This window comes from Corvus moneduloides, chromosome 14 (assembly GCF_009650955.1).
Source record: "Corvus moneduloides isolate bCorMon1 chromosome 14, bCorMon1.pri, whole genome shotgun sequence".
Taxonomy (NCBI): Eukaryota; Metazoa; Chordata; class Aves; order Passeriformes; family Corvidae; genus Corvus; species Corvus moneduloides.
Window position 1 is genome coordinate 16,270,388 of NC_045489.1, and position 23,760 is coordinate 16,294,147.

Sequence of the window (23,760 nt, forward strand, 5' to 3'; positions counted from 1 at the left end):
AGCTTACTCCTTTGGGAGTAAGAGCAATGGGTGTTCCTGCACAAACTCTCCTGCAGCGCTCCAGACCCTCCACTGATAAGACCTTAATCAGCACATTTCATGGAGTTGTTCAATGAGTTGTGCCGAAGCTGTCAACAGTAGTGTGGAACAGGACCCGCTGAGCGCTGAGGCTTCTGCCTAAATTGGCAGTTGCTATGTCACTGCAGAATGCCATCACCTCCCTGTAAATCAGCTTTCTCAGGTCCTTTGCAAGTGGCAGAAGATCAGAGGGGTCCCTTGAGATCCCGGGCAGTGACAGATCAATTCAGTGATGCAGAAAGTTCAGAGTGCCCATCGTGCACCCTGGCTCAACAGGAGCTGAGACTTGGAGCAGAGGGTGGGGGGGGGGACATAGCTGTGCTGTGCCACCGGGAGGGAGGGGGAAGATGGAAGGCATCAGCCCATCCATCTTCAGGTGCCATCAGGCCTGTCTGGAGCCTCCTTTCATCTGCTGCTTTAGCAAAGTTCAGATGTACTGCTTCGGAAGCATTTCTCTTGGCTCAAGGCAAGAAAGCACTTTTACTTCTGTGCCTCCGCCTTCAAAGCATGCCCCGGTGTGTCAGCCGAGCTAGCCGTGGTGACCGGGATGTGTCTGTTCGGGCTTCCTCTGCCGGGAAGGGAAAAGTCCCTTTTGTCCGAGGGGCTCCCACAGCCCCTCGCTCAAAGGCGCGGCGATGCACGAAGCTCTGCCTCCATCTCCCGGGAGCTCTCCCTGGACTCTCCGTCTGCCTGGACGTGGGCTGCCTGCAAACTCCTTTGCGCTGCGACGCGTGACGGCCCCGGGGCCCCTTCCCCCTCTCCCCGCGGCGGCATCGGAGCCGGCGAGGCCCGCCCTGACCCCAGCCCGGCCCCCCGCCCCGCTCCGCTCCGCTCGCAGTCTGCCCGCCTCTTGCCGGCCTGTGCGGACCTGCCGGGCCGGGGGCACACCCAGGAGGGTGTGAGCGCAGCGGGAGCCGAGTGCTGGCACGCATGGGCCCGGGGAGAGCCCAGCCCCGCGCTCACCTGGCCCAGCTGCGGGAGCCCGACGTCCGCGGGGAGCAGGTATTTTGTCCCGGCGTGGCTGCCCCGGCCGTGGGGATGCTGTCCTGCGCTGGCAGGGCGGCACGGGGAGGGGGTGATCATCCCGCCTCTGCGGGAAGCTGAGAGGGGGAAGGAAGGGGGTTGCCCGCGCTGTTCCCACGCTCTGGAGAGCAGGAACGGGGAGCCCAGGGCTGGCTGCCCGGGCATGAGACTGAGAGTGGGGGATCTGGGCCAGCCTGTGCTGCTCTTACTGGTTTGGGTCACTCTGTGCCCCATGCTGAGCCCGTGTTCTGTCCTACGAGGAAAGGGAACAGCGGGATTAGGCACCAGCTCCTGCTGACCTGCCCGTGGCACACAGCCTGGGCTGGCTCGGCTACACCAGGGCAAGGGGATCTTGACCTGTTCATGGCCACCAGGTTGTCCTGTGCGAGCACTCCTGGGGCATGGAGGTCCTTGTGAGGCTACCAGCATATGCTGCCGTGTGACTGTGGCAATGGGTTTGTCACCCCTTCAGATTCCCTCTGCCTCCCACACTAGGGCTGTGGCGTGCTGCGGGGGTTGTTTGGTGGGAGCTAAAGGAGGGGTCCTTCAGCCGTGATGGACCCCCAGCTCCCACTCTGCTGCTCTCCCACTGGAAACGGAGCAGAAGCTGAGCTGGGTCTAATGTGTACCCAGCCCTGCTCTGTCTGGGACCTGTGCCCTGCGCCAGGGGTGTTGCGCCATAACTACTGATGCTACTGCTGCAGTCGCACTCTGAGCCGGAGAACGGGGTGGCATTTCCCCTCCAAACTCTCCAGACAGTACTGTTGGGGTAGATTCGTGACCAGTCCTGTGCCATTCTCTGCCAAGCTCCAGTCCTGGCAGCAGCAGTCCCTTGGAGCAGTTGAGTGCTGAATTACAGCTGGTGCCCACGGCCACTCCTCCTGTACTGTGTACCCTGTGTGGGAGCCTGCCAGCAGCTGCTGACACCAGTGTTCTGCCCATGTGAGCAGTGGCAGGGGACAGGGTGACTCCAAGTGGAGGCTGGTTGAACCCACTGATCCCTGGTGGAAGTGGTGATAGCAGGGGTAGGGGCCTGCAGCCAGAGCCCCTGGGCATCAGAAAGGAAATATCTGGTTCCACACCCTCCTGTACTTGTGTTAAGGCTGACTCCCTCAGTGCCATCACTGAGGAGGTCACAGCTGCTGGTCTGGTCCCTAGAAGGTAGAGGGGATGGCAGATGTTGAGCTCTGCTTTGCTGCTCTTCATCCTCTGTGCCTTGGCTGGCTGGACCTGCTGATGGCAGCCCCTAGATGTCCCCCAGCCTGCAGAAGCTGCCTGGCCAGGGATGGGGTCCTGCTCTTGGGGTGGTACCTGCCTTTGCGTGACCCTGTGCTCTGTGTGGGTGCTGGGGAAGGCTCTGCACCCCAGCCCTGGAGACCCCCATAGTGTTGGTATTTAGGATTAAGGTGACAGGCTGGGGTGCTGCCCTGTTACAGGGGGAGACCACGCTGACCTTGGCCACAGCTAGGGCATGGCAGAGCCACTCTAGTCTGGCTGGCTGGGCCTGGGAGGAGCTGGGCTAGCTCTGCTCCCCCTCTCCACAGCCCAGATTGGAGTGGGACACAGCTCCAAGAGGCATGCCATTGCCTCCAGCATTGGAGAGGATGTGGCTGGGAGGATGTGGTCAGCTGGCTTTCATGCCTGGCTCTGTGGTCACAGTGAAATGAGAGCCAGGCTTAATCTGCAGGGTGATAGTGTTGCATAATGTGCCTGGCCTGTTGGGAAGGTTGCAGTGAGGAGAAGGAGCATCTCCACAGCAGGACAAGAAATAGTAAACATGGGATTTCTCTGGGTGGATCAAGGGATACCTCGTTCTGGGCTCCCTGCATCTCCCAGCCAAACACCAGGAATCTGGGGATCATAGCAAAGCATCCAGGCCCTCTCCCCTTGCCAGTGCTTGGGGAACTCAGAGGTGGTCCTGCACCCAGCCTGGATCTCCGTGACTGTAGAAATGGGCTCCCCCCATAACTGCCTCTCACCCACATCCCCCCCATAAGCACTGGGACCAAAGCCATCCAGTGCCTGCTCAGCTGCAGCTCGTGCAGCCACACTTGGGATTCCTTGGAGTGCAGGTTGAGATAAGGAACTACCAGGATGGTGCTGCATCAGCAAGGACCTGGACTTAGAACGGGAACTTTGTTGCATGTACCCCCAGCTGCAAACAGGAGCCCCAGGCCATGGCATAGGGCTGGACAGTCCTTGCAGGTGGGAAGCCTGGGTGCGTGGTTTCTGTCAAGCTGACTGGCAAGGCTGCCTGCCCATGGAGCCTGCACAGTGGTCCTGGCTCCCAGGCAGAGTGCTGAACCCTGGGCTGGGGAGCAGGCCCTGCTCCCTGCCAGCTCCAGGCATGCCCCAGCTTGTTGGGTGAAGGGTCCCAGCACAGCCTGCTGAACAGGTTGGGCTGCACCCTGGGCTGCTTCTTTCCCTGGCACCATGCCTTGCGTGGGGACACAACCAGCAGCCCCACGATGTCCCAGCACTCTGGGCCACCTGCCAGGGTACCTGGATACAAAATGCTTCAGTGGGGTGGGGGCAGTGTGTAGGGAGGTCTGTGCCAACACACTGTGTTGTATCCCCCACAGGACACCTGACCTTTGCTCTGGGACAGTCTGCTGCTATGGCAGACCCCCCTGGCTGCTGCTCTACCTGTGCCACCTGCCTGCTCTGCCCCTACAGCTGCCAGTGGATCACTGCCAAGAAGGAGAAGAGGAAGGGCCTGAGAACCACCAAGGTGATACCTGAGTGATGCTGACCTAGGGCTTGCCAGCCCCTGTGTGGGAGTCTCAGAGTGGTGGCTGGGCTGGGGAAGGGCTCTGGCTGGGATGGTCAGCCCAGACACTGAGCTGCTGACCTCTTGCTGGTGCTCGTGCTTCCCAGGGCCGAGCCCCAGGAGAGCTGGGATGCTACCTGGCACCCTCGCTGTCCAGGGACTGCCCTAGCCTGGAGCAGTGAGAAGGTGAGAGCTGTGTTCCTGCTGGGTGACAAGAAGGGTAGAGCAGCGTTAGTGTGCATCTGCAGCTCTTGCACGTTCCTGGAGCAGAGCAGAGCCCTCGGGCTGAGTGTGGCAGCAGGTCCGGGCACCTGGCCAGGCACGTGGGAGACACAGTTCCTGGGCTGGGTGTGGCCCCACCAGGAGGGTGTCCCCAGCAATTTGTAACCTGGGAGTGGTGGGGCCCTGGGATTCTCTGAGGTCTCCGACTCCCATGGGAGTGGCTCTGCTGCTGCTTGTCCTGTCTTGCCGGGAATGTACAAATAAGTCTGGGTTGCTAGGTGTCCCTCTGGCACCTGTGGCACCCCTCACCTCCCCTACACACTTGGGACTAGTGGCTGGGGACAATGTTGCTGGACGCAGTCTGCAGATTCACCAGGGCAAGGGCAGTTCTGAGGCACTGCACCCCTCTCTGCCCAGCCCACAGATCATCCAGCTAGAAGGGAATGGGACCTTGCTCCCTGTCCCTTCTTATGTCCAAAGTCCCAGCCTGTTCCTAGGGAGTGCTGCATGGGAAAGGAGGCAGTGATTTCACAGGGGCTATCTTCCCCATCCTAGCATAGGCAGACTTTTAGTCTGTTGTAGGACATGCTCATCCATCTTTCTGTAGCATGGGTCCAGCTAAAAGAGCCAGCCAGGTAGCTCTGGTCCCTCTCCATGGGGCAGCTCAGTGCCTGCACCCCTGGGCCAGTGCCTGCTGTGACCCCCTGTGCTCCCCGCTGCTGGCTGGCTCATACCAGGGGTCTCAGAAACCTGGCCAGGGGCTAGGTGCCCTGAAGGTGTGTGTATAACTCTCATCTCTGGCTTCCAGTGTGACTGCATTTGGTTCCTTTTCCTCTTCTGCGTCTTCCTCTTCACACTGGTGTGGCTCTACTTCGCTATCATCATCCTCAATGATTTCCACAACTTCAACGAGTGAGTAGGATCCCACATCCAGCCTTGTTCCCCACGTCACCCCTGTCTCTCTGACGCTCCCCTTTGCTGGCAGATTCATCTTCAGGGAGAGGAAGCTGTGGCTAGACTGGTCCCAGGTCCTGCTCATAGCTACGGCTGTGCTGATCAGCTACTCGTCTGTGCTGCTGGTGAGCCCTCCTGATCCCGCTGGGCTGGGGGGATGGATCTGTGCTGAGCACAGGCTGCCGTGCCCTGGGCAGAGCTGGGAGGAGCCTGCAGCATCTGCAGCTGGGTCAGCCTGAGCACGGCCAGAGATCCTGCCTGTGCCAGGGGGCCCGAGCTTCTGTGGCTGAGTCCAGTGGCCTGTGAGGGCTGAGGTGTGGGGTACAGCCCAGCTCTGACAGCTCCTTGCTCTTGCAGGTCCTTGCTTTGTGCCTGCAGCTCTGCGGCCAGCCCTTGAAGCTACACTGGGTGCACAAGGTGAGAGACTGGGAGTGCAGGGAGGTGGTGCCTGTCCTGGCTGCCCTTGCACCTTCAGAAGCTGGGACCAGCCTACTGAGGCTGTGTATGGCTGCTGTGACCCTACTAAGTGGCTGTGTGTCCCCGCTGAGCTGGGCTGCAGCTGTCAGTTCCTCAGCCACATGTCTCTGGGATGGGAATATTCCCAGTGCTCAAAGCATCGAGCACAGAGCTCAGCTGGAAACCCAGATGGGAAAAGTGGGGTATCAAGGCTTGCAGGGGCCCATGAGGAAGGGATGAAGAGGACTCTGCCTAGCCTGCAAGATGCTGTGTGCTCCCCTAACTGCCCTGTGCCCTGCCCCACAGGTCCTGCTGATCCTAACTGCCCTGGTGGTGGCTGCAGCCTTCACAGGGCTGGGAATAAAGTGGGCGGAGGAGTGGAAAAGCGCTCGTGTCTCCCTGCAGGTGAGTCACCTTGATACCAGGGACTCCCCTGCTGCACCCAGTGCCTGGCCTGTGGGGTTGAGCTGCAGGGTGCTGACTGAAGCCCCGAGCATGGTTGTGTACACTGGGGGTTAATTCCCAGCCCTTGACTTCTGCTGCCTGGCTAGGCAAGGTGCTCCTTCTGCTCTTGCAGTCCTGCCTGGAGCAGCTGCCACCAGACTGATGAATGGTGGCTGGAGCAGAGAAGGGAGTCTCTTCTTTCCCCCAGGAGCCTGTCCCTCCCTCCCTGGCACTGTGGATCTTCCAGCAGTACTGGCTGCAGTGGCAGGTCCTTGGCTTTGGAGCCATGTGTATTTTGAGGACGGGGACTGGTGCTGGCTGACACCCCGTTTGTTTTTGCCTCCCCAGGCAACAGGTCCCTTCCTGCACATTGGAACTGTGGGGGGAATGACGCTCCTTGCCTGGCCCCTGGCCAGCTTCATCTACCGCACCCGCAAGACAGGTAATCCCCTCCAAGATCTCCTCTTGTCACCTTGGCTGGTGCCCTGCTTCCTGCCACCCAACCAAGCAGCACCGTTGGCAGAGTGGTGCTCAGGGAGCACCAGTGCAGTTGGAACAGGTCCCCAGTGTGGTAGGAATGCCTGCTCTTGGTTGCTTCTCATGACCAACCCTTGTTGCAGCTTCAACCCTCCCTGCCTTGCAGCTGAGGGAGGGCTACAGGTGGCAGAGTGCTGCAGAAGTGCAGAGTTAGGATGCAAGGACACGTAGTGGGCCAAGAATAAATCTGCCATGTTCCTGAGGCTGGGGATGCAATGTTTGACCTAGGGCAATGACAGGTTAATGCCAGCTGAAGCGGCCTTGGCTTGTTCCTAGTGACCTGAAAAATTCTTCCTCTGTACCTCATCCCCTCTAACTTCTGTCTGCCTGCAGGTCTCAGGGTGTTTCTGCTGCTTGTGTACTGTGCAGTGATGATTGCACTATACCTGGCTCCCTTGGGAATCACCTCCCCTTGCATCATGGAGGAGAACCAGCTTCCCCCCAAGCCAGCCCTAGTTGGCCATCGAGGAGCACCCATGGTGAGTGACCAGCACCCTGGCAGTGGTCTGGGTGGGTGGGGCAGGCTGCTCCCCAGGAAAAGCCAGGCTGTGCCTGGCTGCAGGGCACAGATCCTTATGGCCACAGGCCTGGACAAGCTCTGGCCAGCCCAGAACAGTGGGGTCCCCACAGCAGCCAGGGCAGCTTAGGCTTGGAGGATGGGTGAGCACAGGGTGAGGAGGGGGGTGCAGCAGCTGCAGGACAGAGCTGCTTCCTGAGCGCTACTGGACCAGGAGCACGTAACTCCCAGCAGAAAGCCTGGCTGTGTAGTGTAGGCTGGGAAGCAGGGATGAGGCAGGCTCTGGCTCTATCCCCTGTCCTTTTCCATCCCCCACCATGCCCAGGTCACCCCAGTCTCACTGTGGTTGCCCTAGAGCTCAGCCAAGCTGCTGGGCGCATCCAGGCGGGTTGAGTGCCTGCCTGCTGCCCCATCCTGCCCATGCTCTCTGCAGTAACACCATTCCTTTTTCCAGCTGGCCCCCGAGAACACCCTCATGTCACTGCACAAGGCAGTGGAGTGTGATGTGCAAGTCTTCGAGACAGACGTCATGGTGAGGTAAAGGTGCTCAGAGGGAGGAAGGGGTCTGTGTATCCTGGGATGTCACCTCCCGCAGGGGGCATTCTGGAAGACACCTGGAGGACTGATACAGCCTGCATTTGGATGCAGCCCTGTTCAAAGGGCTCTGCCACTCCCACCTTCCCAGTATGGGACTGGCTCCAGCTTGGTGTCCCAATGATTTGGGAGAGGTACTGGGTTTCTGTCCTCCCCATGCAGATTGCCTTCCAGGGAGGGAGGCTCCATCGAGGGAGGGGTACTGCTTGGAAAACAGACCCTGGCTCCAGTTCATCTCATGTAATCCTGTTATTGGGACAGCTCTTTTAGAGAGCAGGGAGCTACTCGGTTCCTGGCTTGGTCTCTAGGTACACACTTTTGTGTAAAGGGCCACAAGTAGAATAAGGGTGGGCGGTTACTCTAGCAGGTGGCTGGGAGGGGGTAGAAATGCCAGGGCAGGGATAAGAAACGAACAGCTTGCAACATATGGCTTTCCTCTGTGCTCCTTTGCCAGTGCTGACGGGGTCCCATTCCTCATGCATGACGAGGAACTCACCAGGACCACCAACGTGCAGGCTGTGTTCCCTGACAGGGCTGCCCAGAGCATTGCCTTCAACTGGACAGATCTCCAGCAGCTGGATGCTGGCAGCTGGTTTCTGGAGGTCAGGAATGCCCTTAGGGTGGTTGGTCAGGAATGGGGTGAAGCATTAGCTCTGCCCTGGGGCTCCAGAACCTTCACTCTGGAGCACTGGTCCTGGCAGACACCTGGACAGGGTGCAGAAGTCTGCACAAATCCCTTGGGTGCGGTTATGCCCCAAGCTGGGCTTTGTTCTGACTCCTCAGCTGAGTCATGGAGGAGGCTGCTTTGAGAGGGGATGTCTCGTGTTTGCTCTGAGCTGCACAGCCTGCCTGGGCTTGAAGGCAGCCGTGGCCAGGCTCTTCCCCAAAGGTGACTAACTACTGCTGAGCAGCTTTGAATGCCCACAGGTGTTGGGACTGCTTGAATTCTGCTGTTAGTGGGGAGAAGGGTAGAGGTGCCCGATGGATGTGCACAGGGAGGATTCCTGTGCCTGTCTGCACTGGAGAGCACATGGAGAGGCCAGTGTAGGAAGCTGAGAGTCAGAGACAGTTTGGGATGTGGAAGCTGACAGGTGATCTGCCTGTGGTGACTGCCCCTCTCTCCCCCTTGCAGCGGAGGCCATTTCCCACTGTGCAGAGTCTTTCCCCTGCTGATCGCAATGAGACAACCAAACAGAGGATCCCATCCCTGGAACAGGCTCTTGAGGCAGCCAAGCAGAGCAACATCTCCATCATGTTCGACCTCCGGCCTGAGAACCACAGTGACTACCAGAACTTTGTCAATGTCACCCTGGGAGTGATTTTACAGTCAGGCATCCCACTGCAGCAGGTGAGTTGGTCACCACCCCGCCCCTGCCAGGCCCTGCTGTCACACCCTTGCCTGGTGGGAGGTGCCCTGCCAGCCACACAGAGCATCCCTGACACCCCATACACCACATCCCCGTGTGTGATCCCTGTTGGGCAGCCCTGCCCAACTGTGGGGTTCTCTAGCTGGGAGAAGTTGCCAATAATTCGGGTTTAATGCCTACAGCTTCAGACCCCTCTAAATACTTTGGTTTCCCAGCACTGTGCACCCTGGTGTGTAAACAATGACTCAGTCTAGGGAGGGGACCAACACTGCCAAGCACGAGCAGGAATACAATGCCACCTCCCCACACTCTACCACAACTCTCCCTGCAGCTCTTGGACTCCTGCTGCACCCTCCTGTGTTCCCTTTATGCTTCCTCCAACCTCTGCAGCACAGGATATGTGCTGCCCGTAGGGGATGAATCAGCACTCAAATCACCTTTCTTGGCCTTTTGGGAATGCAGAGCAGGAGGGGAAGTAGAAAAGACTTCTACTATAGTGCTGATCCAAGGTGCATTCCTGCTGCAGAGTTGGGTCTAAATAGATTCACTTCATGACTTTAAATGACCCAGAAAGGACTTAACTGTTGCAGATTTCCTAGGCTGGAACTGCTTTCTCCCTTCAGTGGAACCTGTTGTGCTTACTTCTTGGCTAGGGCAAGCTCTTAGGAGACTGTCCTGGCTGAGATCCTCGTGGAGGAGCTGAGTGTGGAGATGGAGGGGCAGGAAGCAGCTGTCTAAGCAGGCCATGTGTGCCTGGACCTGCGAGGGAATATTGGAAGAGAGCAAACTCTCTGGAGCACCTCTCCTCTGCACGTGCTCTCTGGCTCTTCCCTAGGTCCTCTGGCTTCCAGATGGGTTCAGGGAAGATGTCAAACAGCAGGCCCCAGGTGTCCAGCAAGTCTACGGCCGGAAGAGACTCAAGGATGAGAAGGAGCCAGTACTGCATGTCAATCTGCCCTACCAGGACATGAGCTCTGAGGAGATCAGGTGAGAACCCTTTCCCAAGTGCCTGGGAGTTATGGAGGTCTGGGCACTGTCCCAAGGACCAAGAGAGGTGAGGGCCAGCTGAGGCTGAGTGCTGGTGTGCTGCTGGGAAGGGCTGGGTGCGTGGCTTGTGCACAAATGGCAGGGCTGGTACAGAGAGGATGGAGTTGGCTGCAGTCCTCTGTCCTCTGCCTTGCCAGCAAATCTGCCCTGGGTCTGGATCTCCAGACAGTCGCTCCGTGTGGCTGCAAGTGCTGGATCATATCCCAATTGTACAGCCCTCTCTGGCTGTGCAGAGTGTGGTGGCACCCTGCTGTCTCCTACTCTGACCACAGCTGTCCCATGCAGGCAGTACCGCCAGGACAACATCTCTGTCAACTTGTATGTGGTGAACCAGCCTTGGCTCTTCTCCGTGCTGTGGTGCTCAGGGGTGAGCTCTGTCACCACCAACGCCTGCCAGGTGCTGAAGGAGATGAAACACCCTGTCTGGCTGCTTGTAAGTGACCCCTCCATCCTTCACCCTGCCCCACAGCCCTGTGTGGCAGGCACTTGTGGGTGCCTTTCTGCAGCAGCCCTGTGCAGCTGCCTGGAGGGTGACTTCTGCTCACCGCTGTACTGGCATGGGAACATGTGACCCTGTAAAAAGGACTGGTGGCACAGCAGGCAGGGCTGTGCCACAGCACACCATCCCTAGCTGGTGTTCAATGGCTTGTCTCATTGCCTTGCAGCCCAGTAGCACATACCTCATGATCTGGATCGTTGTAGACTGCGTTTCCTTCCTTATCATCATCTGGGCCTTCGTCTTGCTGAAGTAGGTTTGATCCCTTTCCCCCTCCCCAGGCAGGTCTGTCTGGGGAGATTGTAGTGTGCCCTGGGTGGCTGGTGCAGATCTAAACCTGCTGCCACCCTCTGTGGACTCAGATCCTGGGCAGGTCCTCTCCTGTCTGGCTAAGTAAGACAGAAGTGTGTGGAGGCAGCTTTTATCACCAGGCAGCAGCTAAAACTCTGCCCCAACCCTGCCTCGAGCTGCTGGATGCCTTAGTTCACACTTCCTAGCCCACTCTGCACCCCAGGGCTTGGTGGGCTGAAGTTGGGGGATCCTGATCCTGCTCCTTTTTACCAGTGCTGCAGGCACTGAGAGCAGTTCCCTCTGGGACTGCGGGGCCCCACAGCCTCCAGCTGGCAGCTCAGGGGAGGGAACGGTGAGACCAGACTTGCATGCTAACATCGATCCTATTCCATCTCCTAGGAAATGTTCCCACAGAAGACAGCCAGCGGGTGAGTACACACGGAACGAGAGCTTCCCTCCCTTGGAGCCAGGCTCTGCCTGTGGGACTCTTTTCTAACAGGCAGGCAGCTTTCTTCAGCCAAACGTGACGGAGTGGTTTGGGATGGCTGGGGGAGGGAAGGGAATCCCAGCCCAGGGAGTTCCTCCTGTCTTGCCCTTAACAAACAGCCCTGTGGGACACCACTAGGGAATCCCACATCCCCCAAGTATCCTCAAACCTGCTTTTCAGGCTACTCTGCCTGTCACTGCTGCGGGATGGTGGCTGCCCACAATGACTGGTTTTTTCTCTGTCTCCTCAGAGTCTGAGACGGATGTGCTGCTCACAAAGATCAACAGCTTGATGCAAGAGTGACCCCTCTTGCCTGCGTCAGCCGTGGGGAAGGGCGGCCAGAGCCCTGCACAGCTCAAGCAGGGAGCACTCCTCAGGCCAGCTTCGAGGCTCCTTTCCTTTTCAGACTCCTTCATGAGCCTCCCTTCCACCTTGGCCTTCCTTGCTCCTTTTCATGGTGCACAGCTGCCCTCAGCTGAAAAGACTTGGAACTGGGTTCTCATTGCCCACTGGCAGCAAGGAACTAAAGCTTTGCAGGGGTTGCCTAGGGGCAGAATATTTATCCAGCAGTGCTGGAGCTGAGGCCTCTCCCTTGGGGTTTGGACAGGAGCAGGGATTTGGGTCGCTGTTTGGTGCAGGGGGTGGCCTGTCTCTGCCTGTTGTCAGCAGCTCTGCAGCCAGTGATGGGGCACCTGGTTTAAGGGCTGCTCCCCTGGGAGCTGCCCTGTCCCATGGCTTGAGGAATAGGAAGGGGGGTGCAGAGTGGCTTGTCACAAGACAAAGGAGAAGCCGAGCTCTTCATCCTCCCATCCTGAACAGAAATCCTGTCCCGGCTGCTGCTGGCTTCATGTTCACGGGACAGGGTCCTGGCACTCCATGCAGCAGTTAATGCCTGTTGCTCGGGAGAGAAAAGGAGTAGGGCTGGGGGTGGTGGGTAGCAGGGGCTGGCAGGACCGCGCTCACGCTCCTGCTGCTGCTCCAAGGCAGCAGAGGGAGCGGTGGGACTCGGCATCGGTCACATTGCAGCACGGCCTTGAACAGGGAGAGGGGTATCGTGTCAGTTTGACTTGTTGCTGTCTATTTATGTCAATAAAGCAGAGGAGCGGCAGACAGAGCCCGCAGGGGTGCGGCGGGCACGCCTGCGTCCTCCCTTCCGCACCTTTCCCTGCCGGCGGCGCTGCCGGCCCGGAGAAGGAGCCGGCGGAGCCCGGACGGTACCGGCCCGGGGCGGGCTCGTTCCGCGTCGCCTCCGTGCCACCCACTGACGGCACGGGGAACCGGGGCGGGCGGCCGGGCCCTGCGCAGCGGGCAGGGAGGGGAGGCCGAGCCGGGCGGGGCTCCCGGGGCGCAGGCCGGGCCTCGGAGCCCGCGGGGCAGAGCGGCGGTGGCGCGGGGCGCTCCCGGAGGCGGTGCCGGCGGGCGGGGGGCGGCTCCCGGCCGGCTCGGGCGGGGCGGGGCGGGGTGGGGCGGGCGGCGGCTCGGCCGCTCGCGGGCTGGCACGGACCGGAGCGGCCGTCGGCCACGGCGGAGCGATGATCCGCCGAGAAGGTAAGGAGCGCACTGCCCGGCCCTGCCCGCCGCGCCGGGCACCGCGGTGCCGCGCTCAACAAGTGTCTGCTCTGCCGGGACCGCTGCTGGGGCCGCGCCCGGTGCTCCGCGCTCCTGCCGGGCAGCTCCCGCCCTCGCTCCCCACCGCGGGCGGCCGTGCGACCCAGGGGTTAAGACCCGAGGACTGGGCGCCCTCGCTTCACGCCCTCCTCGGGCTGTGGACACGTCGTGCCGCCGTGGCTCAGAGTGGTGGCCGTGGGATGCTCTGTTTGCAGCTCCCTTGCGTGCTGCGGGGAGGAGAGCGGGCATGGGGGTTTGGGCTCTGCGAGGAGGGGTTTCCTCGAAGTGGGACTTGCCTGCACGTTGAGGCACGTGGAGATGGGCCCTGGACACCATGTGCTGTTCCTTGGGTGCTGTAGGAAGGGTCCCCTGGTCTCCCTGCCACGCTGGGTGCACAGTACTTCCCCTGATCCGCAGCCAGCACTCCTCTGCTCCAGCTGGCTGTCACCCGGTCCCAGTGGCCAGCAACACAGTTGTCAGCACAGGGTGCATGCCGCTCTTGCTGCGCAGCCTGGGCTGCGGTGGGAAGTTTACACCAGGTTCACAGTCTTTGTGGCCTGGCGTGGTGGCCCCAGCTCTCCATCTGCTTCTTTAGCTTCTTCTGATGAGGGCAGGAATGACCAGGCAAAGACATCTCAGCCCTGCTCATGGTATGCTGGGCAGTGTCTGAAGCCACTGTTTTATCTTGCAGAAAAGGAAGCTCTTAGTAATAGCATAGGGCTAGGATTGCTATAAAGCTCGGGGAAGTCCCTTCTTTTACTGGAGCAAGTGTGGAGCCCAGCTCCAAGTCGGAGCTGTTCATGCTTCCCTTTCCCTGTTCTGCTCCCACGATGAGTCAGTGTGGGCTGGTGACACAGGCAGGAGGGACCCCCTTTCCCTTTTGGCCAAGGAGAAGCTGGGCAAGCTGGGACACCAGGTGGCACGTACCCAAGCAGACACAGGCCCCCTTGTTTGATGACCTGAATTCTCGAGGGCCCTGTGATGAGCAGGGTCATCCTTTCTGCATGAGTTCCTGGCTTAAAAGATGAGTCTCCAGCAGTGGCAGGACAGCTTCCCTGCCTTCTCACACAGACGCTCTTTGTCTGCAGTCTGCCTGGGTGACAAAGGGAAATATCCACTGATAGGGCAGGGATGGTCTCAAGGTCCACAGGAGCTCACTGCCTGCCTGAGATATGGGTCACATCTGAGGTCTGGGCTGCACTGGCAGCTCTGGCTGTCTGCCCAGAGAAGTATGGAGGTGTCCAGGGAAACAGATGACAGCCCCACTATTTTAGGTCTAGGGTTTTCTCACAGCTATGGTGAGCCCAGTCATTAACCAAAACGTTGCTTCATGGCAGCCTCCAGCTCCCCTCCTCACCAGCATCTCCTCTGACCCCAAGGCATCGTGTTCCTTTCCCAGTTGTCTCCTGCTGACCCACGGCTGCTTGGTGGTTTGAGCAATTCTTATGCTTCACCCTGTAGAAACCCAAGTTTTGCCACTCCTGTAGCTGAGCTGTTTGCACTACGTGAATGGGCCTACGCTCAGCTTTGCTGCAGCCATCTGGCCCTGTGTGGGAGACTGCAGTTCCTGCAGTAGTATTCATAGCCCTGTGCAGCCAGAATGTGTCCAGCTCCTGAACGGCTTCTGTGCCTGGGAGGTGGCAGAGGTGTTCAGGCTACCCAGTGACACAGGGTTCAGAGGTGAGTCAATCTGATTTTAGCCCCTGATTTTCAGGGTTGGTGGCAGAACCACCTTTCCTCCAGTCCCTGCCCAGGTCTCTGCCATGGGCCCTCAGTGCCTCTCAGCAGGGTTAGCTTTTCCAGGTGTGTGTAAGGAGACTGCTTTTGTGGCTGGCTGACTTTTAAAAATGCAAACTAGAAGGCAGCTTGAGGCATCCAAGGCTGCACTCGAGCCTTCCCTTAACATCCTTCAATGTTAATGCCTTGTTACTCCTGTGTCATCTCTGCAGACACTGAACGGGCAGTGGAAATTCTGACCAGATACCAAAGCACCCTGCGGTCCCCGGAGGAGCAGGAGTTAAAAGCTTCCATTGGAAAAGTCTCGCACATCTTCCAAAGTGAACTCTTCCAGGCTCTGCTGGGTAAGCCCCTGTCTTGCAGTCCCTTGCAGTCCCTGCAGCCTTGTGTTTAGTGGGGTCTCCCGGGAGCCTGATCCCACCCCGGTGCCTGGCACTGACCAGTGTATTCTGTGGAAACACTTGGCATGTGATGCCAGGGAGCTGGGCTGTCTTTCGCCTCCAGGGCCTGGGCAGGAGATACCAGGGCTGCAATCACTGGGTGTCTGTAATGTGAACAGGATTCCTCAGTTTGATTGAGGACAAGGGGTAAGGCCTTCTTGATCACACCATGCCTGGTAAGGGATCCTGCCCTGCTGTGAGCACTCTCTGTGCTGTGCAGGCCTGGTGTGTCCAGGAAGGACCACTAAATTTTTCTGTCTTTAAGAGAGAATCCACATGTACCGAAGGTCCTTTGGGGTATTCTGGCCTTCCTAGTGCTTAGACCCACCAGCACTTGTGAGTAACACACTGTTCCAGCAGCTCCATTTGACACAAGGAACAGACTTAACAGTAAGGCTCATCTTGGGGCTGGACACCAGAAAATGACAGTTTGAGCTCTGTATAAAGTTCTCCATGTGGACTGAGACAAATGCAGCTGGAGTCTTGCTGGACTATGCAGCTTCTCTGTGCAAGACACACAGCTATCTTACTATTCTCCTTAAGGTCTGTTCACTGTGGGCCTTGGGAAACGCTTGCAGCCCTCGTGGTTTCTGTTCCTGGATCTCCTGGGAGAGAAGCTGAGTTTCCCTGGTGGGAAGGAACGGAAAGCACCCCAGAGGCTCTGCACTCTTAGAGGAAGACCCAGGCCCCAGGGTGCAGAGCTCCACGTGTGGTCTGTGGCTCACTCTCAGTGCATTTTGACCCAAGGCTGTCTCAGCCCTGGTGCTCCCCACCACTGTCGCTATTCTCTTGGCAGCTCTCACCTTTTCTTCACACCTCTGCAGCCAGAGTTCCACTTCTGTGCCCGCAGAGATGAGTTGCCCACAGCTCCTCTGTGCTTCAGGTTTTCCGTTGAAAATGAAGTTGTGTGCTGTGTCCTGAGCAATTTAATTCTTCCCTTTTTTCTTTCTTGCTGTTGGAGCATCACCTGGAGGCTTTCAGTCCCAGCATGTCCTTTTAAAGGTCTTGTGCTGAAATGTCTATGCTAGCAGCAGCAGAGACATGTGACAAGGGTGGACTCCCCAGGGCAAGTGAGCCCCCACGCTGAAGGAGCCAGTGTACATCTCCTTTCTTACCTTTAATTTATACAACCTGCTCTCTAAATGATCTCCTTTCTTATCTCTTAGTTTATACAACCCGCTCTCTAAAAGATCCCCAGCCTGGAGGCAGTGATCCCGAGCAGGGCTGTGACCTTGACCAACCTGACATGAGCCCAGCACCCCTGGCTGCTTTTGTGTGCTGGCCAGTTCTCCCTGGGGCTGTGTGAAGGCAGCGAAGCAGCTTTCCCAAGGCCCGGGGCTGTTGCTATTAGTGCAGAAGTGCTGTGGAGAGAGTGTGGCTGCGGAGAACACGTCTGCACGAGCACCGAGCCAGCTGCAGCTGCACGGATGCTGCTGAGTCCCCAGCTCCCTGCTCTCAGCTGTTTGTCTTGGTGTCCTATCAGCCCTGGCACAAGGGAGTGTTGGGAGTGTCCCTTGTTTACTGGTGACCTTTTCAACTGGTTTAACAGGATATTAATTCCCCGTGCCAGAGTGAGCCTTTCTCTAGATGTGTTTACCTAAACTAGGAATTTGCATTAATTACTTCCGTGCCCTCCCCCCCCCACTTCCCCTTGGAGTGTAGATTTGTGAATTCCTCTGTCCCAGCATGGACATTGCGTGCTCACTGTGGCCACACAAGGTTGGTACACACTGGGTTGCCTCGTGTCCATGGTCCAGACCCACTGGAGCACAGTAACAACTCTGCAAGGGTGATAGAACATTTCTGTTTTATTTATTTTCACCCCTCCTTTTCCCAGGGGGCCGCTGTGTCTCTGAAGTGTGCTCCAAGTCACAGCACTGGCTCAGTGTGGGAGGAGGATTTGCAGGAGAGCACAGACATACTGCTCAGTGCAGAGCTCCTGTCTCACTGCCCCACACCATGCCAGATGCTTCTGACTCTGGAGAAGCCTTAGCCTGCAGAGGTCCATCCTCTTGCAGCCTTTCAGCAACACAGCCCTGCTTTTTTCAGCCCCTGGGGAAGATGAATGTGTGAGCATGGTCCATCCCTGTCCTCAAGCTGCCTGCTCCTGCAGGTAATGCTCTCCTGGAGCATGCGTTGGCTGATTGGAGTTTGAACATCAAAATGCATCAGGCCATAGCAGAGCTACCAGCAGTGACAAACATCATGGAGTTTGCCAAGTTGGTCCACATGAAAAATGCCAGGGATATGACTTTGCATACACTTTTTTTTTTTTTTACAAGTAAGCTGTTGGGGGTCTCCAGAAGCCCCAACCTGTGTTGTGTCCCAGGATGCGTCAGTGTTGTGCTGGGTGTATCATCAATCACTGCGATCGTTGCCTGGTGTTGCTCTGCACATGCACCATATTCTGCCAGACTCCCCTGAGCACAGCACAGCCCTTTAAATCCTTGTGACCACCTCCCTGTCCCCGGAGCTGCCTGTGTCGGGGGCACACTGCCTGTGCCAGGACGGCTCCTGTCCCGGCGGGTGCCGCGGCTGGCTCGGCGCGGCACAGCGGTGCGGGAGCTGCTCTGCACTGGAATGTGCCAAACCCTGCTCCGCACAAAAGAAATTCCTTGGCTGTGCAGAGGGAAAACAGGCTGTGCTGGCTCCCTTCTCCTGGCCCCTCTCTCCCTGTGTCTGAGGCTGTGGAGCCAAGTGCGTGACTTGCAAGGAAACAGCCCAGCAAAGGGGTGCTCCAGGAGCCTGGGTTGGGGCAATGGTGGCCCCACTTTCCCTTTGCACCGTGGAGCCCCTCAGGGAGATGCTTGGTCTCTTGTGCTGCTGGGGAGGATGGGGCTTGCACACAAAAGCAGCTCCCTGACCTTTCCTTCCCAGAGCCAGGGCTGAAAGGGACTGTTGTGCCCTTTGCAGCGGGAGAAGCTGGTGGACAGGCAGGGTTTGTGTCTGTCCAGCTATCCCAGCTGCCAGCAGCCCAAGGGGCCGAGCTCCTCCCGAAAATCCTCTGGATCTCAGCTCCTCTCCTGTGCCTGAGCAGTGGCCAATGCAGACCTCTGTAAGTCCTGTCAGCTGCTTGAGACCCCAGTCCTCCCCTGCAGCTCCTTTTACCCTACAAAAGATTCTTCCCAGAGCACCCTGATGTGGTGAAGGCAGAAGGAGAGGCAGGAAGTGCTTCCCTGGGTGCAAAAGCCCAGCAAGACCAGCTTGCCAGCAGCCCTGCCTCACCGGGTAATGGCTTCACCGGGTGGCTGCAGGAGCCAGGGTGGAAAACTGGAGGAATGTGGAGGAATCCCAGCCCTGAGGACTCCTCCTCTTGCAGATTTGCCCATAGCAAGGATGGAAACTTGCAGCTTGCTTGAAAAAGATCTGCTGTGGCAGCCGTGGGTGTGAATGGCAGTGGGGCATGGCTGGGGGTCTGGTGTGAGGCTGGGGTTTCTGCTTGGGGTAAATCCATGGTGCTGCAGCTGGTGACAGTGCATGCATTGGGGGAGAAATGTCATTTTCTGGAAGTGCATGTGCTGGCTGGCACAGGGACACTGCATTAAGAGTGCAGATGCTGGTGCTATAGAAATATTTAATGACATTTATTTGACATGTTAACCCTGGGAAAAAATTGTTGGAAAAATTCTAATCTCTGTAAATCTCGAGTTACTTTTCCTTATTAGACCCAGAATGGATTTACATGTCATCACACAGAAATTGGGTGGTAAGACAGAACATGCAGCTTCATCTTTTGCTACCACAACATCCTCTTATGGAGGCTTTTCAGGTACTGCTGCTCTTAAAGTGCACAGGTGAGGCAGACTTGTGTGCAATTTGCGATGCTCCTAAGAAATGAGGGAAACCAGCATATATTTAAATTATCTTTAATGCCACGTGCACGTGTCACGTGTCCTAAAATGTACTTCTGTCCTTTGCTGCCTGAACCCTGTCCACCAATCCTGAAACTCGTCTAATCCCTGGTGCCAGCAACAATTCTCTCTTCTGGCAAGCACCTAAACTGGGCTGAGGGTTTTGGAGGTGGAGAGTGGCTGCTTCAGGGGACAAGTTTCCTGCCCTTCAGGTGCCTTGCCAGCTTGGCTGCCCAAGGCTCTGTTCCTGCAGCAGCTGGGTGACAAAACGGGGTTGCCAGCAGCAGCACACCCCCACAATGGGGCTGTTCAAATCCTGTTTTCATTCTTGCAAAGTTTTGTGTGTTCCCAACGTAACCCATGCAGCCAGAAGCCGCTGCTATCCTGTTACGCAATTATTATTTTTATAACCAGACGGAGAGATGTTTTAGCACGAAAACAACGTCCAGTTTCTCTGGCTGTGAAGTGAGTGCTTGCTGTGACCTCATGTCTGATTTGGGAGGGTTTCAGGGGCTGCCAGCAGCCTGTTTGGCAGCCAGGGGGCTGTAGAGGGGGGTGCCCCAGGTGCGATGGGTACATCTGGGGACTCCCACTCCTCCCATCGTTGCTAGCTGCCACATGTCTCCCAGGGCACAGGACAGAGCCTGGCAGCACAAAACAGCAGCTCCGAAAGTGGCACTGATGCCAGGCAGTGGCACGGTGCTCCCTGCGCTCGGGCAGCCACAGAGCCTGGCTGGGCTGCCCTTGGGCACCCAGCTGGTCTGCCAGCAGCTGCAATTTATAGCAGCTTTCCCCCTCCAGCTGGGTGGTCAGCAGATAGGGCAGCCCCTGAGAGCTGGAAGATGGGGGTTGATGCAGCTCTCGTCCCATCTGCAACAGGGCTGTGCTGCTGCAGTGCACGGGCACGTGGTTAAGCACTGGGAAAGAGGATAGGGAATTGTGTCTGGGCGTGCAGCCCTGCTCTGTGAAAGCATCCCTGGTGGCACAGGCAGAGTGGGAGCTTCAGATAAAGTTTATTCTAAAAGCTGTTGAGTCACGGGATGAAGAAAGGACACCCTTCCTTTCTAAACTCATCCTCAGAGAGGAGCCTGGGTGCAGCTGGAGCTGGACTTTGTCAATGGTATATGTCTAAAGGATTATACAGGTGTAATTGAACCTTTATACAACTTTGTCCCACAGGACTGAGGATGATAAACCTAATGTATTCATATAAATATATTAAATGATTTGTTTAAATTGATTACAATAATGGAAAGGATTAGAAAAGAAAGAGCTTAACCAGAATTATTTACTAAACAGTATGGATAACTATAACTACTACTGTAGTGCACTGTTTTTGAAGCAATATTAAAGCAATTGTATTAAAGCTAGCTAAACAATTATCAAATAGAGATTGATGTTACTCACCCATACCAATGACCAAGGGCAAATCTCTGACTCAGCCTTGAGGAGTGACCTTGAGGGGTGTCCCCACTCAAGGGAAGGATCTTCACCCAGCTTAGGGAGGTATGATAGAAGTCCTCACTGTGCAAAAGTGTGACTGGCCTTTTATAGTATAAAGTGATTGACTTTTTAGATTACGTGTTATCAGACTTAATCAGCAAAATACACTTTGTGCTGAAAAAGGCGTGAGCAGCTCTTTAGCTTCTTCTTCTCTCCACTCCTGACTCACTTCCATATCAGAGTGTGCACATTTGTGCTGCTCCCAGCTTCAGTCAGGGAGCATGTCTTGCATGTCCTCCTGGTGGGGTCTGAGAGTTTGGGCAAGCTGGTCTCAATATTTTTCAGCACTAAGAACAGCAGACCCTCCTCACTTGATGTTATCACTGCTCCACAGACCCTCCTCACTCAGGCCTTCACTGATGAACTTGTGAGACAAATTTCCCGCTGCTCTATCCCTGCTTAGGCAGAGCATCCTGTTACACCTGGGAAATAGCCCTCAGGCAGTGGTCAGCATGTCCCTGCTTACACTGCCAATGCTCACCAGATCTCCTGTTGAAATCTTTGTGATGTGGGCGTTTAATACCTCGTGGTGCCTTGGTGTGGCATAGTTTCAGGTGTGAAATCACAAAGTGGAGGACAAGTTCAGGTTCTTCATCCATGAGTTCCCAGGGAGTGCCACGGGAATGGCCCCGTCCCCCTCAAGCTGAGACCCACAGCTTGCCCCTTGAGTCACTCACAGACGAGGAGCTCTCCAGCTTCCTCTGTAGCAGATGCAGGTACACAAAATAAACTCAGGCTCCTGCTGTGTCTTTTCCTGCTTCAAGTGATCATTTATGCTGCCTTGAATTTTTGGCCCTGCTGACTTCACCAGGCTTCCTGTTTCCCAGGTGCTTGAAGGGATTTATTACTTTTTTTATGGCTTTTGGAAGGCGTTTACCAAACTCTTTTGGCCGACCTCTTGGAGCTTTACCTTTAACCTGTCAGCATTTACCATCCATTCTGGTTTTCTCATTTAGATGCAGCTTCAGCAGTTTAGATGAATGTCTTCTCATTTTCAATAGCCTCTTTTCCTCTGCAGTCAAGCCTTGCTTTCCTCCCTTTTGCCTTTACAGTATCCTCCAGCCAGACGCTGCATGTCTGCTCTGTTGTCCCAGTGGGTCTCTCTAAATAGGCTCAGAGCCTCCCACAAGTTTTTGTTACCCCTTTCAGTTTCTTCATAAAAACAGGTTCTCACTTTTGATATAGTTTCCTTTTTGAAATTAAATGCTTCTGCAATGGATATGTTGACCTCTATGGAGGTGCTGGCTCTGGAGATGAACTGGGGGCTGCCAGGGGCCAGCAGCTGCCGCCTGAGTGTGCAGCAGTGGGGGCTTCCTTAGGGAGGAGCAGAGCCCACTGCAGCCCTTCTGCTCCCTGGAATCATCTGTGTGTGACCAGGAGAGGGTAAAATCCTCCTGGCTGGGCTAGGAGAGGGTCTGGGCTCCCAGAGCCCCTCTGGAGCTATACCTGGGCAGCTGCTCTCAGGTCCCACTCTTGCCCCATAACTCTCTGGAGCAGTGAGGGCTGAGACACCCCATTGTCATGCCTCTCTTTGGAGCTACTACAGTTTACAGCAGCAGACTCAGGTCCTTGGAGCCCAGAATGAGGGTGTTTGATGTCTCTTGTGGCACTGTGCAGGTGGGAAGAGGGGAGATACCAGGGAGGGAGCTGGGGATAACAGAGCTGTAGTCATCAGCTTTAGAGCTTGTACACTGAGTGCCCTGTGCCCTCTCTGCCTGTTCCCCTGGGAAGGGAGCCCCTCCACAGGCCAGGGGTGCTGGGGAACAGTGGTGGGGAGGGAAAAGCCCATCAGCATCAGGGCAGGCAGGCAGGGGCTGCCTGGTGCAGGAGGCTTTTCAGGGCAGAAGGGACATGGGACCATACCTGGGGCTGGCACAGCCTGGAGGAGAGCAGGATGGGGTGGGTTTTGGACTGATGCTGCTGAGCACAGTTTGCTTTTAGTCTTTGTGGACTGTGTGGTGATTGCTCCATGGACATTCCCATGCCTTCCAGAGCCACTGCACAGTGAGCCAGGCACCCCACTACACCTCTTGCCTTGCAGAGGGGATGTGGTGGGCAACACAGCCAGCACAGGGAGCCAGCAGAGCCCTCTCCAAGGGTGCCAGCCTCTCACAGAGGACTCAGACCCTGGGGACAGAGTGGGAGGTCACAAGTGCTGCACCCCACAGAGGCTGCTGTCAGGCATCAGGCTGCCTCCCAGTCCTGAGGATGTTTCTCCTGCTGTTTTGCAGATATCCACGAATTCTATGATTTCACGCTGCGCTCTGCACCCCTGCAATCTCCGAGCCTGGATGCACGTCATGGCACAGCCAGGCAGCAGCTTGGGGACAGCGAGCCCAGCTCCACAGTCACACCCAGAGAGCCCCAAAACCTACCTGAGGTAAGAGCCACCCTCATGGTGCTGCGGGGCCAGACCCTGCACACTCCTGCACTGAGAGGGATTCAAGGGGCACAGCAGGCTGCTGGCCACCACAGCCTGCCCAGCTCACATCCAGGCTGTTCCCACACATTCTCTGTGATAGCTTGTCTCATTAATGAGGCAAGCTCTCTGGTTCACAAGTGTTAATTGAATTACTCGTAATGCAGACAGCTCCAGCTCTGGCTCCTGCTCTGCAGTTGCAGCTGGATTAGTTGCTCCCGTCTGACGCTGTCTCCCATGGAGGCGTTTCAGCTCTCTGATCCAGCCACTTTTGATAAGTGAAGTAGGTTGAGTCTTTCAAGTTTCCAATTTCAGGATTTTTTCCCAGCTCCCAGATAACTTGTGTCTCTCTTATTTGCATTCTCTTAAATTTTCAACAGCCATCTAAAAGATACAGCACCAGGTGGAGAGGCAGGAATTGAGCAGTAGGGCCTCAGTTATCTCAAAGGCACCAAAGTAAAGAAAATTGCCTCGTGTCTTTGCAGGCGTTCTTTCCATCCCCCACTCACTGCCCTACCATGGGATGCTGTGGGATCCCCCTAATCTAGATACACTTGTGCAGAAATGCAAAAATTCAAGGATTCCTCCTTTCAGTGAAATAACCCTATCAGATAAACACCATTTTCTGCCTCACAGATTGAACTGGCTCCCCAATTGAACTGGCTCCCCATTATATACCTGGGGGGACTCCAGATTTGAGTGTCACACGGGGAAGATGGAGCTGAATGACATCATCTAAGGAAAAACAGGAATTTAAAGGAGTTTGGGGATCAAAAACAGAGGGACAAAACTGCCCACAATCACTGCAGGAGATACATGTCCCTCTGACTCAGGAACCACTTTAGTTCCATCTGTTCTTGACCTTCTTCACATTGCCAGTCCCTCTAGTTAAAGTCAAACCTACAAATCTCGTATGTGG

The 23,760-nt window shown here is 56.5% G+C and overlaps 2 protein-coding genes across 9 annotated transcripts in view; both read left to right on the forward strand.

Annotated features, from left to right (window-relative positions):
• The first annotated feature begins 832 nt into the window (after positions 1 to 832).
• GDPD2 (glycerophosphodiester phosphodiesterase domain containing 2) lies at positions 833 to 12,397 on the forward strand. Of its 3 annotated transcripts, none has more exons than XM_032124190.1 (16): positions 833 to 1,080; positions 3,684 to 3,832; positions 4,902 to 5,005; positions 5,079 to 5,172; positions 5,405 to 5,464; positions 5,810 to 5,908; positions 6,296 to 6,389; positions 6,818 to 6,963; positions 7,456 to 7,538; positions 8,050 to 8,197; positions 8,728 to 8,943; positions 9,798 to 9,949; positions 10,295 to 10,442; positions 10,675 to 10,757; positions 11,196 to 11,295; positions 11,534 to 12,397. In XM_032124190.1, exons 2-15 carry the CDS (start codon positions 3,719 to 3,721, stop codon positions 11,290 to 11,292), a joined length of 1,638 nt encoding a protein of 545 aa, XP_031980081.1. In that variant the 5' UTR covers positions 833 to 1,080; positions 3,684 to 3,718; the 3' UTR covers positions 11,293 to 11,295; positions 11,534 to 12,397. The 3 variants fall into 3 exon arrangements, with proteins under 3 accessions (XP_031980081.1, XP_031980082.1, XP_031980083.1); XM_032124191.1 differs by having other exon boundaries at positions 11,196 to 11,224; XM_032124192.1 differs by having other exon boundaries at positions 8,128 to 8,197.
• A 359-nt stretch (positions 12,398 to 12,756) lies between these two features.
• DLG3 (discs large MAGUK scaffold protein 3) overlaps positions 12,757 to 23,760 on the forward strand; it is a 77,620-nt gene continuing 66,616 nt past the window's right edge. For all 6 annotated transcript variants that reach the window (XM_032123494.1, XM_032123495.1, XM_032123496.1 and 3 more), the window contains exons 1-3: positions 12,757 to 12,831; positions 14,841 to 14,972; positions 22,654 to 22,802. In XM_032123494.1, coding sequence (XP_031979385.1) covers positions 12,816 to 12,831; positions 14,841 to 14,972; positions 22,654 to 22,802 — 297 coding nt within the window. In that variant the 5' untranslated portion in view covers positions 12,757 to 12,815. The remainder of the gene's footprint in view (positions 12,832 to 14,840; positions 14,973 to 22,653; positions 22,803 to 23,760) is intronic.